We start from the raw sequence: 18134 nt of genomic DNA, 5'->3' as shown, positions 1-18134 counted from the left end.
GGGGACCCGCCGGGACGGACGCGCCGGGGGCGGGGCCTGGCGGGCGTCACGTGGCCGGCGGCGCCTGCGCGGAGCGGGGCGGCGCTCGCGTGACCTTGGTGCGGCGGCTGGCGCGCTTCCGCGGCGGCGGCGGCGAGATGCGGGCGGCGGCGGTGGTGGCGGTGCTGCTGCTGGCGCTGGCGGGGCCGGGCGGCGGCGCGGCGGAGCAGGGCGGCCTGCCGGCCAAGAAGCTGCGCATGGCCTACGCCACCGGGCCGCTGCTCAAGTTCCAGATCTGGTGAGGGCCGCCGGCAAGATGGCGGCGCCGGCCGGGCCTGCGCCTCCCGCCGCCTCCCCGTCCTCCCCTTAGCGCTGCGGCGGCCGGGTCCGGCTTCGCTCGCGCCTCCCGTCCGCGGGGGAGCGCCCCGGGCGGGCGGCCGAGGCGCCGCGGGCCGCCCGACCCCGGCTGGGGCGCGGGATGCGGCCGGGCCGGCCCTGCTCCGCGGGCGGGGCTGGCGGCGGCGGCGAGAATCGGGAGCGGGGAGGCGGTGGGGAGGCGGGAGCACCGGCCCTCGCTTCCCGGGGCCGCGGGGTCCCCTGCGCCGGGGCCTCGGGCGGGCTGTGGGGCGGCGGCGCTCCCCGGGCAGGAGGGCAGGACTCGGGGAAAATGGCGACCCGCGATGAAAACGCTCTTTTCGGGCCCTTTTAACATAAGAGCTGGCAGTTCAGTGGCTTGAGGTTGCGTTTAGGAGGAGTTGATATGTCAGCAGAGACTGTAATGAAGGGTTTTGTTTGTTTCTTTTTTTTTTTTTTTTTTTAAAGAGGGCGTTGCTGGCGGTCGGGGGGATCAGGCGCCTTTCTGTCGCTCTGAGAGCAGCGCGGGTGGTGTCAGCCGCTCGGAGCGGAGCGGGAGGAGGGAGGGGTGGGGCAGGTCCAGCACATGCAGCTTGTTGGCGGGGAAAAAAAAAGCTTTCAGCGCCTGTCAGCCGTGTTCGTGGGGTGCTCGAGGGCGGGGGGGGTTGGGGGGGTGGGGCAGCGCCGCAGCCGCCCCCAGAGCTCCGTGCACCGGGCGGGAGCGACCCGCCGCGGCTCCGGGGCCTCGGCGGCGGGGAGGGGACGAGAGTATCCGCTGCGGTTCCCGGAGCAGGGCCTGGTCCCGGTTGTGTCCGGGGATCTGTGGGCACGGCGAAAGGCCTGAGCAGTAGAAAGGTCTTGGTTTGATCCTTGTCTGCGAGCTGAGGGTCAGTTACGACAGAGGCAGCTGGTAGGAAGGTGAGCCGAAGCACGGCTCTGTGGCGCTTAACTCCTGCGTGGGGGGTCTGGAGAGAGAACTGGGAGGCGTTACCTGGCGGGGGCAGTCCCAGAGCGAGTTAGATTGAACGAGTGCGGATCGAAACGGCATTGTGAAACTACTCCTTTTGGACACGGAGCAAGGTGAAGTTTACGCTGACTTTCTGACTTGGCAGCTTTTTAGGGAGGAAAGAAGTAATTCCTTGCTCAGTGGACTTTACCGAAACATCGTGTCCGCACTAGCACGCGAGAGGTGTGCATAAATCCAAGGGCCTGGCCAGCTCCCTGTGGCGTGTAGCTCAGCTGCGCATCAGTTGTCTTCCTCGGCACGAAGAATTTTAGTTTTGTTTTGAACTGGGGGGGTTCTGAGCAGCGCGGGTACCGGTGCTGCCGGCTGAGCAGCGGCGCTTGCATACAGCGCTCCAGATTCAGTGACGCTCCCTGTCTGCCTTTAGTGTCTCCTGAGGCTACAGGCGGGTGTTTGAGGAGTACATGCGGGTTATCAGCCAGCGGTACCCAGACATCCGCATCGAAGGGGAGAACTACCTTCCACAACCTATATATAGGTAAGCAAACGGCTGACAGTGCTGGTCATCTTTTTTCCAGGAGGTGCGCTCAGCGTGGGGAGCAGTGGAGGTGTGCATTTACACTTAAATAATATTGAAAATGGAAGGGATTTTTCCGTTACGGTTACAGACAAGCTTGGTTATCCTCTCCCTTCCAGAAAGCCACCTTCGTTTACTGTGCAAGTATTGCCATTCGGGTGTCTGTGTGATGAGGCCTGTCATGTTCCCATCTAAACTAAATGATGTAATGGACTTTTTTTCACGGTGGATGTTTCCAGCTTTCCTTCATGATGTGTCTGGACATAAATTCACATTTGTGGCTCAGGGTTACGCACTTAGTGACAAATTCCTGTGATAGTTTAAGGTTGCAGAGGAGGGAACAGGGTTTTTTTAACACCTAAGTCAGGGCAGAGCTAACCTCACCAGGGAGACCACCAGGAAGGATGTCCTTGACTGCAGTTTGGGGGTGGGTGGGGAAGCCCAAGGAAATCTGGAGAAACAGAAAACACAAAGCTCCTGTTACTTAAACCGTTGTGTACGTGCTAGAGAGTGATGCTGTAGTTACCATGGTGGCTTCTGAACCACTTCTTGACCCAATTACTGCAGTAATTACAGTGGTAAGAATGATACAGGTTGGAATACCTCAGTGTTAATTTGCTCTCTGGCCATAGGTTTAATTCTTACAAAAAACTGGGGTTTTCTGCGTCTGCTGGGAAGATGCTTCACGAGGAAGCAGCGCATGTCAGTGAAACACGTCTATAACACAGAACAACTTCAGGGAACTGAATGCATTATCCAGCTTAGTCACGGATAAGTTGAAAGCAAATTTCTATTTGAGGCCTGCTTAGAAAAACCCACACCTGCCTGCAGGGTGTGCAGGAATGGCGTCCTGCTGCGGAGGTGGGCTGTTGTCGGTGTGGGCGGCTGGTTTGGCTTGGTTTTGCCTTTTGTTTTACAGCGAGAGAAACTTGCTGAAAACTTTTGTATTTCCTCTGAAACACTTGATTGTATACTGTTAAAATTCTTCTAATTAGATGAATTATAGCTGTATAGTGGTGGTAACTGAACCTTCTAAGTGACTTTTATGTGTTGTCTTTTGGCAGGCACATAGCATCCTTCCTGTCCGTCTTCAAACTAGTATTAATAGGCTTAATAATCGTTGGCAAGGATCCATTTGCTTTCTTTGGCATGCAAGCTCCAAGCATCTGGCAGTGGGGCCAAGAAAATAAGGTAAACGGAATACTTTCCTCTTTTACTTGGAAAAAGCAGTTTTCGAATGCCTTCCTGAGAGTCCTCCGCGAGCACGTCGCCACTGTTATGGGTGTGGCTTTCGGGCGCTGCGGCCTTGACACGACCTTTAGGCTTCTCTGACTAAAGATACCTGAGAGTTTTAGCGTAGCCCAGTTGTTCTTAACAGTAGTGCTTCATGGTTTTGACAGGCCCAGGTTTGATTCTCGACCCCTCTCTTCCCAAGCTGATCATGCTGCAGCGGGACAGCCAAGGTTAACGTTACTGACAAAGATGATAAAAGATGTCTGTTGTTTGTTTGGGTTTTTTTAGGGCTTGAGAGTAGAGTTTCAAGCCGGTGTCATTGGTGTTAAAATTACAGCTTCCCTTTTCTGTTGTCTCGTAACTATTTTGCAGTTGTTGCTTTTAGCAGACTTTTAATAGATTAGCCATGCAATTAGATGGTGGTTAGAAGAATCAAGCTGAAACTTTGTGGGTGTTTGTGCAGAGCATATTCAGGCACGACAGACTGTGCCATGTGGAATGAGTATCCCCCTGCAAGCCAGTACTGGTGGTGCTAACAGATGGGTGGTGTCATGCTCCGACTTACAGTAACCTTATTCCAGATTTATTTTACTAACCAAACGCAATTTATAGGTTTTATTACCCTGTTTTATCGCTGCACAGACCCTCCAACTGAGCTAGCAGCGTGCTGGGTCTCTCACCAGTCAGTCTGGCCGTGCAGAAGCTGTGATATATCCTGTGTAATTCAACGGGCCGGGTATGCTGCCGAGCTGGGCTGGCCGCGGTACGCCTGTGAGCTGTGGCGGTGCGAGCGGCGAGCGGCCCCCCATGCTAAACGCTCCGGTGTTGCAGTAACCCTGTGCCTGTGCCCCTGCGCCTGCGAAGGGGGTTACAGAGGTGCTGGCGAGGGGCGGGGGGAGATGCTGCGTGCCTGGAGATGGCGTCATTTCATCCCGATAGGGCACCAGTTGGGAGGCACCAGAGCACAGCCAAATCCGGATGTGTACTGTGAAGAAATGCTGGCGGGTGGGCAGCTCCTGCGGGCCAGCGCGGTGCGGCTCGCTGTGCTGTTTGTGCCGAGGGCTGCGGCTCTGACCCGAGGCGTTCCTCTGGCCGTGTGCAGGAGCGGGTGTGTTCCCTCGCTGTCCTGCAAGGGCTGTCACAGCCGCATGCTCCTGCGGGCTGGCTGCTGGGGCGGGCACCGACTCGTGGAGGAACGGAGCGGGAGGTGGCACGTGGTGTGAGTTGGGTGGTTTCAGAGCTGTTTTGATACCTACCTAGGGAGGGCGACGTGCACAGCCCTCTGAAAAAGAGGGCGAAAAGAGCGTGCTGGTGCGGTTGGGAGAGCACTTGATAAGCTGCAGAGGGGAGTTCAAAGACACCCGTAAACTTCCAGAGTGAATAAACAAAGTTGTGGCTCGTGTGGCTGAAGTGTCGGGGATTCTCTCTGTTCTCTTCTAGGTTTATGCTTGTATGATGGTCTTCTTCCTGAGCAACATGATTGAGAACCAGTGTATGTCAACGGGTGCATTTGAAATCACGTTGAATGGTGAGCCGAGAGCTTTCTGTTTAAGGGGCTCGCGTGGCGTTGCATGGGTGCAGACAGATTTGTGGGAGCTGTTGTATGTGGGGGGGGGGTGGTGGCGTGAGGAGATGTGGTGTGTTTCAGAATCTGGTGGTGTGTGGTAGCTGCTGTGCGGTTTGAAACTCCAGGTGTTAGATACCACAACAAATGACAACCATAGAAGTCTCACAAGGCAGTTTACACAGATGCCAGTTCCGTCTGTTTTAAAATAGCTGCATAAAAAACAGCTGAGAGGAATGCTTGTTACTTGGAGTACCTGTGTTACGTCCTTTCTTTGCATGGGGTGTGCATTAGGAAAGAAATGATCAGTTAGGGAGGCGTACTCTCCAGTTAATAGCTGCTTTCCCTGTCGTGTTTCTGATGTGGTTTAGCCTCAGAATCCTATTGCATCCGTGGCTGCTCCCAGATTTTCGGTGCCAGTGGGCAGCAATACTGATTTTTCAGGTTAAGAGTGTGGACCTTTTGCCTTCAAATAATTTTATGGTTTTACAGATGATGTAAGCTTGATGGAGTACAGAATTTTCCAGGCACCGTGTACGAGTATGTGATGGGCTCTGCGCTCTAATCTGTATTTATGATGGTGCAGGGCGCATTTCGGTAGAGCGCTCCAAGTCAAGCCGTACGCTGCAGAACCTTTTAAAGGCTGGCTGTATCGCATCGGAGTACTTGAACACGATGCGCTCCTAGTCCTCAGTCTCAGGTTAGGGTTGGCAGCAGAGCCTTCCTGGGGCTGAACGGTCACGCCTGGACTTCTGTAAGTTCTGGTTCATGTTTTGGGCAGCGTGGTTCCAGCGTGGCTTTTGTTTTGTGGAGGTGTTTTTCAGTGTGGGTTCATGAAGTGCTCTAGTAGTGAGGGACATTGAGGGAGTGTCTGTCAACGTCAGACCTGAACCTGTGTTTACCCTGAAGGACTCCTGGGCTGTGCTGCCTTTTGTATTGCCAGGGTGGGGGGCGGGGAGCAGAATAATGGTTGCAGCTGCTCGGAGTGGAACCTTCCAAGGCAGATCTTGGTAAGCAGAACTTTCAGGGGTCAGCCTTGGATGAAGATGAGCGACACCCACAAGTTTCAAAGATTTAGCAATGATTTAAAAACTCTTGTGTGCTCTTCTGCCGCTCACTAATCTTATTTTTAGACATTCTGTTAATGGATATTTTGAACCTCTAAATCCCTGTGGTGTACTTCTGAATGGAAGCATCAGCCTCTTTGTGCTCCTAGTCGGACTGGGTTTTAGCATAGCCAGAGGCTTTGAGCATTGCTGACCCAGATATTTTCCTCCATATAAAGCAGTACTGACTTGCATAGCTTCCTAGATCTTTCAAGTTTCATGTTTAAAGTAGCCCGACGTGTTTTCTGACTCTATCAGTGTAACGGTGCTTTTCTCCCCTCCCTGTGTTTTGTGATAGATGTTCCAGTGTGGTCTAAGCTAGAGTCTGGCCACCTTCCTTCCATGCAGCAGCTTGTGCAAATTCTTGATAACGAAATGAAGCTCAATGTGCACATGGAGTCAATGCCTCATCATCGATCATAGCCCCATCTATCAGCACTGAAACTTCTTGTAAGTCTTCTTCCAGCTACCAGCGGTCCATTGACTCGGATGTGAAGGGCTGTGTGTTCCAGGTTGAACACCGTAATCCTGTATTTGTCCATTTGAAAGGGTGTTGCTGGAGAACCAGCTCTAGTGACTTGAAGTAAATAGGCCTGTGTGATTTCACAGGTACCGTTTTGGTGGGAGGTTTTGGTTTGGGGCTGGTTCTTCCTGTTCCAGCGCTGCACGCTGGCGTTCCCTCGGGCAGAAGCGACGTGTCCCTGCATGCAGGAGGCCTTAAGCTAGGGAGCCGTGTTGCGTGGAGATCAGCGAACTCGCTGCCTTACCTGCCGTAAAACGGCCTGTGCGTCAAGGATTTCTCTGTGACTCGTCACCTGGTTGCATTGCACGGCCCTCAAAGCGGAACGTGTCCTCGCTCCCGCCCGTGTGCGATGCTGCTCTAACCTGTCGCAGCGCTCCCTGACCGTGAGGAGCAGAGGGTTCGCATCCGTGCTTGGGTGTTTTGTCACAAACTAATTCCATGTTCCCACGTCACCTGTGGCTTCCAAAACACTGAGCTTGGGATTGTTCCCAGGAACACGGATGGGCTACAGGCAGGCTGTCTTGGGCAAACAGGGGCAGTTGATGCTTGGGAGAGCACTTTAGCGAAGCCTTGATCTGCTGCGGCGCCGTTCTTGGCGCAAGGACCCTTTGGGTTGAGAGGCCGGTTTGTTGGCGTTACCTTGCCGCCAGACCCCCCCCAGTCTGCAGTGGCAGACCCCCCCAGTCTCCCGCACAGGTTTCCTTTGGGGCGCCCTTTAACGTGGTGCAGCCTCTGCCAGTCCGTGTTTACATTAGCGGGGACGTGGCGCACGGTGGCGGGCGCTGGGGTGGCCGGAGCTCCCCCGCCGTGCCAGGCAGTCTGGCTGCCAGTAGGAAACCCCGTGCTGCGCCCGGGGCTCGCTCTGCTGTTTCTTGCTGCTTCAGGGCTCGGGCTTCCCTTTTTCACCCTGTCAGTCTCTCCCTCTGTTGGCGCGCCGGCGGCTCCCTGGAGTGGGGAGAGCAGTTTGGAGAGATCGCTGCCTCAGAGGGAATGTGAGGGACAGTTGACTTGCAATTCCTGCAGGCGGGTCCTGTCCGTTCAGTTAAATCTGGCTTGTCCTAGGAATTCAGCGAAGGTCATCTCGTTTGTGACATAAGTTGTTTCATATTTTTAAAATATTATTTAGTATTAAAAAGTTTGGTGCTTCCTGCGCTTCTCAGATGGGCTCGCTGAAGCCCAACACCCGACGCGTATGGGCTTGGGGGTCTCGGGCGGTGTTCTGTGTTGCGAAGTGGATTGATGTCACTTGTGAGCTCACAAAGCGCGCTGAGCCTGTTCTACGTAGAACTTTCCTTAGTGGGATAAGGGTTGAAAAACAGCATCAGCCCCCATTCGGTTGCGTTCCCATCCACGTGGGGAGTAGCGCCGCGGGCAGGAGGGTCTGACAGTGAGACTTGGTGACGTCACGTTTTAACGTCCCCTTGGGTCGGTTCATGCCAGCGCACCGTCCCTCCGGCGGTGTCCCCGTCGGCAGTCGCCCAGAACAGAGTAGGAGCAGCGCGCTCCTGCCACGAATTGCAGCCTCCCGAGAGACAGGGCTCGTCGCTGGGGTCTCGCTGCCCGGTGCCCCGCTGTCCCCTGGCAGGTCCCTGCCCCGGCGGCGCTGGAGCTGGTTGGCTCGCTTGGCGCGGGAGCCGTCGCCGACTGTAACGCTTGTGTCTCCGTTTGCAGGCATTAAGTGGCGGTTTCCCAGGGCCACGCGGCTCGGACCCATGAAGGCCTGTACTGAAGACAGCCCGCTGTTAGTACAGACTGGATGCTTCTCTCGCAGCCGCGTTGGGCCTCCTGAAAAAAACTTAATGAAAGACCCCTTTCAGTGCTGGCGCGTTCCCAGATACTGCACAGCCATGGAGTGCAATAATACTGTATAGTTTTTTTAAGATTTCATTCGACCAGTTCATAGCTCAGCAATGCAGGCATTACTAATTGTAACTTATTTTATATTCATGTTTCACACGATGGCAGATTGAGTTGATACCTAATTTTTCCTTGGAAAAAAAAGTTTGTTTAATCCGTTGTATTTTCTATGAATTTATGTTCTTTTTGTAGTTTAAAATGAAGTTATAGGAGTGTCTGGTATTGTCCCAAACTGTTAAGTAATTGACAGCTGTCTGTCGGGTATCTCTGATGTGGTTAAAGCAGGTTTGTATATTTTTCAAAATCTATGGCAGAGTTGAACAGTGCATTATATACTAAATTATATAAACAAAATTATATGCGGAGTAGTTACATCGTTTTGTGACTTCAGTGAGAATTAAGATCAGCTGCTCTTTCAGTTGTGCTGGCCCGCTCAAGGTTTGTCCTTGACCGCTCTGAAGAGATGAAAAGCTGGGCCTTCCTACTGTCTGAAAGAGAAACCAAGAAAGTTAATTTAAATAAAGGGTTCTCATTAACTGTGTGAAGTACCTTGTTTGAGTCGCTGATGGACATTCCTAGAACTGCAGTTGAAAAAAATGCATAAAACGCCTACTTTCCAAAGTCATCGATCCTGTGTTTGTCTTGTCTGAGGCCCAACAGCCTCCCTTTGCTTGCTGCCCCTCCCCTCCCCATGGCCTGTCGGAGTGCGAGTGTCCCTTAAAGGCACCAGAAGGTTTTTGGTTGGGGCGCAGGCTGGGCAGCGGTTTGGTCCTGTCCGTGCTCGCTCCGGGGTGTTGGCTGGGCCGCACGGGCTTGTTCTGACGGGCTGGGCTGAGCCCCGCAATCGCCGTTCATGGAGCACTCCCAGCCCGAGGAACGGAACGGTGGTGTGGAAACGGAGAGCCGCGTGTTGTCTGGGACTTAAAATTGCAGCTTTTTGCGCTCCCCTCCTGTGCGATGCTACTTCATAACTGAAATGAAGGTGTAAAGACCCATTTATCCACAAAAGCCCCGTTTGAACACTTGATTGATTCCACCGGCGTGCAAAATGGATACTAAATAATGAACCTGAGGGGCAAATTCAGACTTGTTGGTCTTGGCTTGTTAAGCACAAGGGTAGATGATGCCAGTCTGGTGGAGTTGCTGTGAGCTGGGCACGGACTAGGGGAGGACAGAAAAGGGACTTGTTTCCCACTGCGAGTGCAGAGAAACGGGCTGTTACACATAAGCCGTTTGCAGCAGAGGTCTGTGAGCAGGTCTTGTGTCGTGCTGGTGTAAATCACATGTAACCTGCTTATAACCCTGCTAAAAACCGGGATTGCAGTGGCATACAGGTCAAAATCAGACTCGCAGGTGTGATTTAAGTCTTTCTAAATCAACGATTTAGAATCTAGAAGTTATTTAATCAAAGATTTTTGCCTGAACCTGCAGTTTCCCAGGAGCAGGGCCGTGTGGCAGCAGGACGCTGCTCTGGTGTGGGGGGGTCTGTCCTGCACTCCAGCTTTTGGAAAGCTCTGAAATCGCCTGGGCACGGAGTGGCGAGGGCAGGGCTGTGTGCTGATGCCCCGCTGCTTCTGATCGTTTTAGTACATGATTTGGCCCAGCGGACTGCGTTACAGGCTTTGGTGTGGATCTAAACCGCAGTTGTTCCGTTGAATGTCCAGTCTGTGCCCGTTCCCCAAGGCCCTGCACCCCTCTGACGCGCCTGTGGTGAGACCAGTGCGAGCCCAGTGAGCAAGCTGGACCCATCCCCTCCACCGCCCCTCTCCTGGGGATGGGGTGTCTCTCGAGGCTGGCAGGTGCCCTGCAAGGCTGCCTGGCTGCGGCGGCACGGCACGAGCCCCTTCCCAGTGGTGTGTGCCGTGCTATGAGCAGAGCCGTCATGCTGCTCATTAACAAGTACCTGCAAGTAGTGTCTGTCTTGGACTGGTAGACTTCAATTCCCAGTCTGTAATAAATGTGAACTTAATGAATATAGCACGTTTAGCCAGAGCCTAATTTGACATGAATTGGATTTAATTTTTTTGGATTTGTTTACTGTGCAACTTCCTACTAGTGTTGCGGTTGCAGCTGTATAGAGTAAAAGCCTTTTTCACGTGTGCTTGCTGACCTGTGGCCAGGAGGACCTGAGAGAAGGTGGGACAGCGAGGAACACTCCAGGCATCGCCCTGCTCCCGTGCTCCCTCCAGTCTGCCCTGACTTCCCATTGCCTGAGCAGGCCGACCTTCAAGGTTTTCTGCACCGGCCAGGGCAGCGCTGCCCGGCTCCCCCTTCCCCAAGTGCTCCCATCCGTGAGCAGCGTTGGAGGCTCCGAGGTGTCCCCGCGCGCAGCAGCCTGGGCAGAGGGAGGCTGCTCACAAGCGATGCACTGACATGGTGCTCGGGGTTACTCTGCCCCGAGCAAAGCTCCTCTTCGTGCCTCCGTGGCCAAGATGCGCTGCAGTGTGGGCTGACAAGAAAACGTGGTCTGGTACTCCTTGCCCCGCAGCCCCACTCGTGCTGAGCGAGACCCCCTTGGGGCGGGATGGCCCCAGGAGAGGGGCCGTGCAGGACGGACACGGGCTGCCCTTTGCTGTGCACCGCGGTCGGGCAGGGCTGCAGGTGAAACCTTGCTGGGGGTGTGCAGGTGCTGCAGTGTCAGCGAGCGTCTCTGCCTCATTTTGGCTTCACACCCCACACGTGCTGGTCAGACTTGAGCATTTACTATCGCCCTGACGGAGCTGCGTAGCTCATCGCTTATGCCAGAGGTTGTGCAGAGCTGTAAGATCTTTAAAGTCTGTGTGATGAGGTATGCTGGTGGCTTGATTTTGTCCCGTTGCTCATTGGAAGGAAAGTTTAAGCATCCACGCAGTCTGTCAAAGAGCCGCAGGATCCTCACCCTGAAGGCAAGCAGCAGGAGCTCGTCTTCATCCAGCTGGGCAGGGGCAGGCAGCCGCCCGCCGTCACTGACCTGGGGAGCGGAGGCAAACGGTGTCAGCAGAGCCACAGCAGCGTGGAACGGGGCTTCGGGGCTTTGGTCTGTCCCCAGCAGACAGACCTGTCCATGGAGGAAGGGAGCTGCCACGCACCCTGCCCACATGGATCGCAGCTCTCCTCCCACGGCAGAGCCAGGGTGACCCTCGGGGATGCAGCCCGGGACACCGGGGACCTGGCCGGGACTGCTTCCCGTCCTGCGCAGCCCCTTGCAGAGAGCCAGGGCTGCGGGAGCAGGCGAGCCCCGATCTGCGTGGGGCCAAACGTGGGTACATCGCCAGTCGCTGTTGGGGGGGCAGGACTGTGGGGCAGCACGGGAAGCACTCACCGCAGGACGAGTTCTCTTCCCCACGGACGGGAGCGTCCCTGGCCGCCCCGCTCCCGCTGTGGGGAGCGGCTTTGCGTGGAGCTGCCTGTGCCCTTCAGAAATACCTGCACTTTGGTTCCCACGTTGAATTTGGCTTGTTGCCCTATGGCGAGGAAGGAAACGACGATCTTGTCCTGGCCCAGGATCCTGACCCCCACGTGCCGGTTCAGGGAGATGAAGATGGGGCTCAGCGGGACGTGGGGTCCTGATGACGTGATGCCGTTTGGCCACATCCACCTTCTCACCCTGCTGCCTGCCTGGTCCAAATACTGCCCTCCCTGAATACTCATGGTTATCCTAAAAGAGAGGAAAATCAAAGCTTTGCACCTGGCGGCTCCCATGGCCAATGTGTCTCGTTCCCCAGAGGGGAAGGACTGAGGCACAGCTAGTTTGGGATCTAACCCCCCAGCTCAAGACACAGCTGGGGTAGCCTTGCTCCCCTGCGAGGCACCCGAAGCAGGGCCCACGAGCTGCTATATTTGTCTTTTCATTTTTGCTATTAAAAATACCCTTTAAGATCTTTGACATTTAAAACGCGCAGTGGGGAGCAAAACTGCTCTGACCAGCCTCAACGTACCACTCGGCTCCGTTCGGGTAATAGCAAGTACTTCTGCCGTTGGACTCAAACACCGCGCGTACTTTGGAGTTACTCGGCTTGTCTTCCTGTACTATGCAAGTGAGCTGGTTTTTCTCTCGTATGACAATGATGGCCAGATTTCCAGACGGATAGCTGTCGTCAGATAGGTGTTCGTAACCCCTCGGGTTGGGCGGTCTGTTGTTACACACTAAATATTTCAGAGCCCTCTCAGTTTGTCCCTGCACCCGGTACATACTCCTGCCCACAGGACAGAGCCGTCAGCGCTGTGCCGGTGGGAAACGTTGTGCTGGTTTGTCCCCAGGGGAAGAACAGGGCTGAGCGCTTTCGGAGCCCACGCTGCAGGGACCCCTCGGCCAGCAGCGCCCTTCCACGGGCGGCCAGAGCTCGGGAGCGGGTCTGAACGCTGGGATACCACGTTCCTAAAGACACAAGGGCCCGTCCTTTGTCGAAGCTACTGGCTGATGTGAAAAACTTCAGACCAAGAGCTACGTAAGCGGTTTCACTACTGCTTTGTTTTGGACTCTGAAAGCGAGTCTGAGCAGAGGACCGGGTTAGGACACCCTTACGATTAGTGACAGCCCTGGGCAAATGGGCCCGTGAAGGATACAATAACTGCGCTGTTCCATCTGGAAGCATGGTGAGGAATTTCCCTCCATGTTTGTAGTATTTTTCCAACAATTCGTTCTTCAGCCCCTAAGATTGGAAAAGAAGCGGCACAACGGGTGAGAGCCGCCCCGCACCAGCTGCCGGGGACGCGGCGGAGGCGCAGCCGTCGCCATCAGGCCGCAGCTACTCGCCTGTCGGCCCACGGGGACGAAACCGCAGCAGGCGACGCTGCAGGAGACGGGCTGCTCCGAGGGCTCTGCCGCACTCTCACCGGGCACCAGCGTCCAGCCCGCTGGCGAAGGGGGCTCCCGAGAAAGCAGGTAGGAAATGGTGCCGGCGCGGGTGGAGCCTGGAGAGCGAAGGGAGGGTTGGTGTGCGGTGGGCAGGGCTGGCAGCGCCGGTGACAGGGCTGCCTGGCTCCTCTGCAGGGGAGCGGGAATTTCTGGCTGAAATGCTCCATCCTGGGAGTCCGTCTTGGGGTATTTTCTGTCCGTAAGGACAGTCGAAAGTGTTCAGCTATTTCAGAGAACAGGATTATGACAAAAGATGCATTTATTTCAGTTATGTGTATAGGCACATCTGTGTGAGGGAAGAATGACTTTTTTTGGGTAGCATTTATGGCTCCATGCTCTGGAGGACTGACGATGTGAGATCCTTAGTGCTGCAAAAGCCTCGGTGCCCTGCCATCCTCTGGGAAAATATGCCCATATTGTAAATCTAGTTCCTCTGTTCTTAGTCAAAACACCTTTGATTTTATAGCTAGATCCAAAGGGCTGCTCAGTCATCCGCAGCCTGGGCTAGGAATTAGTGGAGTGTTCCCCTCATGAGGCAAAACACTGATCACCCTCATTCTGGCAGTTCCTACCTTCCAGGGGCTTGGCTTTGCCAACTCACTGCTCTCTAAGGTTGGTTTCTTGTGTCTCAGCTGGAATGTTCAGATATCAGCCCTGAAAGTCACAGCGAGGAAATCCTCTCTGTATCGCACAGGGAATGTAACTGCTTTGGTTTTCTCATGTGAGGGGTTATTTAATACGGCAATATCTGATTTAATGGGATTGCACACTTGACAATGAACTAACACTCGCTGCCTAAATCCTCCTGTTCGGTTAGAGAGCATTAGAGACAAGCGATTCCACTGAATTCATTGTTGTGGTAAATAGACAAATAAATACATAAGGAAATGCAAACTCACGTTCAGCTGCACTCGTCGGCTCTGCTGCCAGGAAAGCCAACTGTCTGGCCATTTCTCTCTCCTGCTGCCTGCAAAACGGAAGCGTTCCTGATACACATTTCATATGTCCTGTTTTGAAAGCTAGAAGGACTGGACCTCCTCGCTGTAGGAACACAAGTTTCTGAACCTGTTTTTCTTTCCACTCACACAATTGCAAATAACAGTTAGAGGCAACAGAATAGCACCAAAATAGAATATCTCAGCAAAAAGGAATTGCTCCCATACAGAGGCTTCAGTGAACAGACTGCAGTTGCAATGGCATCAGCTCTGCTGACAGCAGAGCAAACGTGTAATGGATTTTGTATCAAGATTTTATGTAAAAGAGGAGAGCTGCCCACGAGATCAAGAAAACAGCTAATCTCCAAGAATATTTTCACTGTTTTTCTTATCTAGCTTCCTCTAAATTTGACCGTGTCTGACAATGGCTTCAGTTTATGCTCTGTATGTAATACGAGGTACTCACGCCATCAGACCGCAGAGGATCTTCAGGGATCTATCGATTTACTTCCAGATTGCTGATCTACTTTTCTTTGAGCCTACGCCATACGCTTGGATATTTGTATAAGCTTTGGGGCTCCTGCTACACAGCCCAGCAGAAGCCAAACTGGCAGAGTTCTCGTGACTCTGGAAATCGGAATCCAAATACGTGTCACAGTTTGTGCAGCAAAACAGAGCTTCGTTTCAGCACCTGAGGTAAAGCTAGACCCAAACACCGTCCCCCCACAGCTGCAATTACGGTTTTGGCTCTGTCTGTCTCCAGGTATTACGTCTGTCAGCAGCAGAATTGATGCTTTAGCACATACCTCGCCACCTTCTCGATCAGCCTGATCAGAGAAGAGCCGAGAGGGTCCAGACAGAATATGAACTCGTGTTGCCTAAAGCAAATTTTTTTCTTCTTTCATTCCCTCTTGCTGCAGTTCCATTTTCTGAACGCGTCTTTCCCCTCCCAAGTCGCCTGTTGTTCCTACACGGGCCCATCCCCCGCTCCCCTGTACCACTTCCCGGTACCTCCGGTACGCTCTCTCCTCTGCCAGCAGCCCGTCAGCACCGGGGCCGTGGGACTCGCGGGGGCCCGCAGCCACGGGGACGCTCCGGGCCCCTTCACAGTTCCTCCTCTCGTTCACGATGAACTCGTAGAGGTCTCGGTTCCGCTCACAGCAGAACTGCTGAAAGGCAGGAGAGCGGTGCCAGGAGCGGGCCTTTCCGCAGCCATCCGCTCCTCGCCTTTCCCACCGCCTTACGGATTGGTAATCCTGTGGTGGCGGGCAGACGTCTTCGAGCAGGGGGAACGGCTTCAGCAGGCTGCCGCAGTACTCGCACCTCGGAGCAGAGTCCTCCTCCGTCTGCAGAGGGGGGGAGAGAGAACACGGGGCGGACAGAAACACGGTATCAGCAGGCAAATCCTTGGTTTAGCTTGGGGAAAGAGGGCTCTGCTCAAAATGCGATGCTACAGAGCACCGAAGAGCGCTTAAACCAGATCTGTGTCTGTAATGTCTTGGAACGACTTAACTCCAAACATTAGGTTCAGGACATGGCCACAAAGAAAAGCAGCCAGTAAATAAATAAAGACCCTCAGAGAAATGGAATGGTGGTAGTACTTAGGAGACCCATTCCTTCCAAGGGAAGGCTTCAGAGCACGCAGAACGCTATAGTTGAGTGCTCTGATGCACAAGCCCTTTCAAATACGTTGCCTGGGGCTTCAGAGGGAAAAAGCTGCCAGGTTGTTGCACTGCTGATAGTAGGAAATTCTGTGGGGAACATGATGAGGGACCACCAGCAGACTTGTTGACAAAAGAGCTGAGCATATGCGACCAGATGCAGATCAGGGCTGCTCCAGGATATATTTTGAGGACGGATACTAGATATTCTGAAGGAATATCTATTTTTTTAAAACATTTTGGAACATAGTTATAGAAGGTGCAGCTGCCAAGAGGACACTGCTGAATTCCGTGCCCAACGCCTCTGCTGCCAAGGGCAGAACACCCGGCTCAGCACTCCTGGGGGAGACGGCAGCCACCCCGCCGCCGCCGCAGCGAGGGGTGAAGGGTGCGTGCTCCGGGCCCTGAGCTGCTGCGCTTTACTGTGGTACGTGTTTAGCACTCTAATTCCAATCCTTTTCTGAACGTAGTAATTTGAAATACTTGGTTTCTCTGGAGCAGTTTCTGGAAATTCCCTCGCTCCCTGCCTTGTGCCTAGGATTAACTCTCTGTGATGACTTTACTCTGCTAGGGCTTGTGGGGAACTCTATGCTCTGCTTCTATTCTTTGACTGCACGCCTAGTATTTACATAAATTTTGTACCCCTGTTTTAGCCAAAGGGCAAAGTCTTCTGCTCGGAAATTCTCGACACTGATGCAGTGGGGGGGAGGAGTTGCAGAGCCTCTTGCTGTTTAGGTGTGCCCAACAAGCGTCGTTTCAAAAGGAAACCCCTTTGATAACGGAGCACCTGCACTGGCTTGGCAAAGGGCATTATTTTGATTTTTTCTGCATGGGAATCGTAGGAATTAAAGTCAAGAAAAGAAGCCAGGCAGCAGGGAACACCCACCGCCGACTCACCTCAATCTGTACATTCTCTCGTGAGGAGTCCCGTCTGTAGGCCAGAAGGGTGGGCAGGCCCACGGAGGGGAGCGTGCGCAGCGATTTCTCGAACAGCTTCACAAAATCTTCTTTGAACTCGAAGTGGAAAATAGCAAAAGCAATGTGGAGTCACACCTTTGTTCAGGGGTAAAACCCTTAGTCACAAAATGTACACATGCAGCCCGGGTGAGTCCTTACCTCCATGTCGCACAACACATCCAAGCTGCCAAACTCTTCCGACAGGGCTGCAAGGAACAGCGACAAGGAGAATTACTGAACAGCAGCGCCATGTTCTCAGACAGCTCATCTTCCAGACACCTCTGGTTTGCTCCTTTTTCAGCGCGCCAGCCTTTCCCCACCAACTACATCGGCCGCCCGAGACCTTCTTGCCGGACTTGGCCCTACGCTTTCAGAAGGGCGGCTCTGGATCTGCGCAACACCCTTCCCAAATGCCTGAGGGGCTGGAGCCAGGCACTGACCCCGCATCAGGGCTTTACAAAGCCGTCCCACTGAAGTCACGGAGAGGGCTGGTTGCTTAGGGTCAGTGGCTGGTAGCACTAACCTAACATTGCATTATCCTCTAAAGCATTTCCAGCCTCTCTTCCCCTACAAAGAAAGAGCTGTAGAGGTGAGGGAAGTTTTTTCTCATTGCCAAGCACAGTCCGTGCCCCGTGAGTGCCACGAGGGTTTGTTGGCCTCTGGGGCAACAGGAAACACCTCAGATGACCGGGTGACAGTCGCTGTCCCCAGCGGTCCCAGGTCCCTCTCGGCAGGCAGCGCTGCCGACACCCAGCTGCCCCAGCGCACAGCCGCGAGCTGCCCCGCGTGCACCACCGTCGGCTTGAACGCCCGCAAACTCGGCGCGTCCCCAGCTCTTTTAACCCTGAACGTCAGGGCCCCTTGTTGCCACCCGGTTTGCCTTGCCCTTCTAAGCTTGCCCTGCTTCCCAGAAAATACTCAGCCAGGTGAAACTCTGGGCAGGCTGAAATACCAAACCCTTTCCAAGTCCTTCGCTTGGAAAGTATGAAAAAATGAGAACATGTGTTTTAAAAGGATAGGGTAAGAATCACGACAGCCCCGGCTCAAACCCCAGCTCCCAGGGCTGCTGTGGGAACCACAGCTCGGGAACGCGCCTGGGGGTGAACGCACCAGCACAGGAGGGGGAGAGCAGAAGGCGATGCTACGGGAGTCACTTACACTTCTAGACGGCTGAATGATGCGGCTGCTGGTGCGCTTGAACTTTGATTTTTACATTGCAGAGGTGTAGTTATTGCCCTCCGCAATCCAGCGGTGTCACACAGAGTAACTGATCGTAAACCCCACCCAAGAGGCCATGCAGGGAGCGCACCAGCGGGGCTGCGCCGCTGGGGCACGGCTACGGGTGCACCGTGGCACAGGGGACGCAGGGAAGCCTGGCAGCCAGGGCGCAGTGCTCCGAGTGGGTGGACATGCTGCCCTCCCTAACGCCCTTCGCAGCTTCTGTATCGCCTCTATCTGCCACTGCTGCCTCCAAACCCAGGGAGATGATTTACCACCGGCACAAGCGTGGTTGTTCTGTACTCTGACAGTCACCCCAGGGACTCGTGACGCTCCACCTAAAGCACAAAGCCTACGATGTTTTCGTCC

At 54.3% G+C, this 18134-nt stretch overlaps 2 protein-coding genes across 2 annotated transcripts; one reads left to right on the top strand and one right to left on the bottom strand.

The window, feature by feature from the left end:
- The first annotated feature begins 137 nt into the window (after positions 1 to 137).
- SELENOT (selenoprotein T) lies at positions 138 to 8782 on the top strand. Its single transcript, XM_086468220.1, has 6 exons — positions 138 to 277; positions 1725 to 1835; positions 2939 to 3065; positions 4548 to 4635; positions 6076 to 6227; positions 7972 to 8782. The coding sequence occupies exons 1-5, from the start codon at positions 138 to 140 to the stop codon at positions 6198 to 6200; spliced, it is 591 nt and encodes a 196-aa protein (XP_086324346.1). The 3' UTR covers positions 6201 to 6227; positions 7972 to 8782.
- A 2061-nt stretch (positions 8783 to 10843) lies between these two features.
- Positions 10844 to 17958, bottom strand: ERICH6 (glutamate rich 6). The gene is made up of 12 exons (XM_086468620.1): positions 17888 to 17958; positions 17168 to 17391; positions 16707 to 16753; positions 16488 to 16604; positions 15174 to 15275; positions 14941 to 15098; positions 13894 to 13961; positions 12836 to 13050; positions 12703 to 12788; positions 12075 to 12227; positions 11563 to 11794; positions 10844 to 11107 (listed from the first exon to the last, which is right to left on the bottom strand). The coding sequence occupies exons 1-12, from the start codon at positions 17956 to 17958 to the stop codon at positions 10844 to 10846; spliced, it is 1737 nt and encodes a 578-aa protein (XP_086324746.1).
- Positions 17959 to 18134: the final 176 nt, after the last annotated feature.

This window comes from Leptosomus discolor, chromosome 7 (assembly GCF_034619465.1).
Source record: "Leptosomus discolor isolate bLepDis1 chromosome 7, bLepDis1.hap2, whole genome shotgun sequence".
Taxonomy (NCBI): Eukaryota; Metazoa; Chordata; class Aves; order Leptosomiformes; family Leptosomidae; genus Leptosomus; species Leptosomus discolor.
The sequence above is the reverse complement of the archived record's forward strand: the minus strand, read 5'-3'. Positions and strand labels throughout refer to the sequence as shown.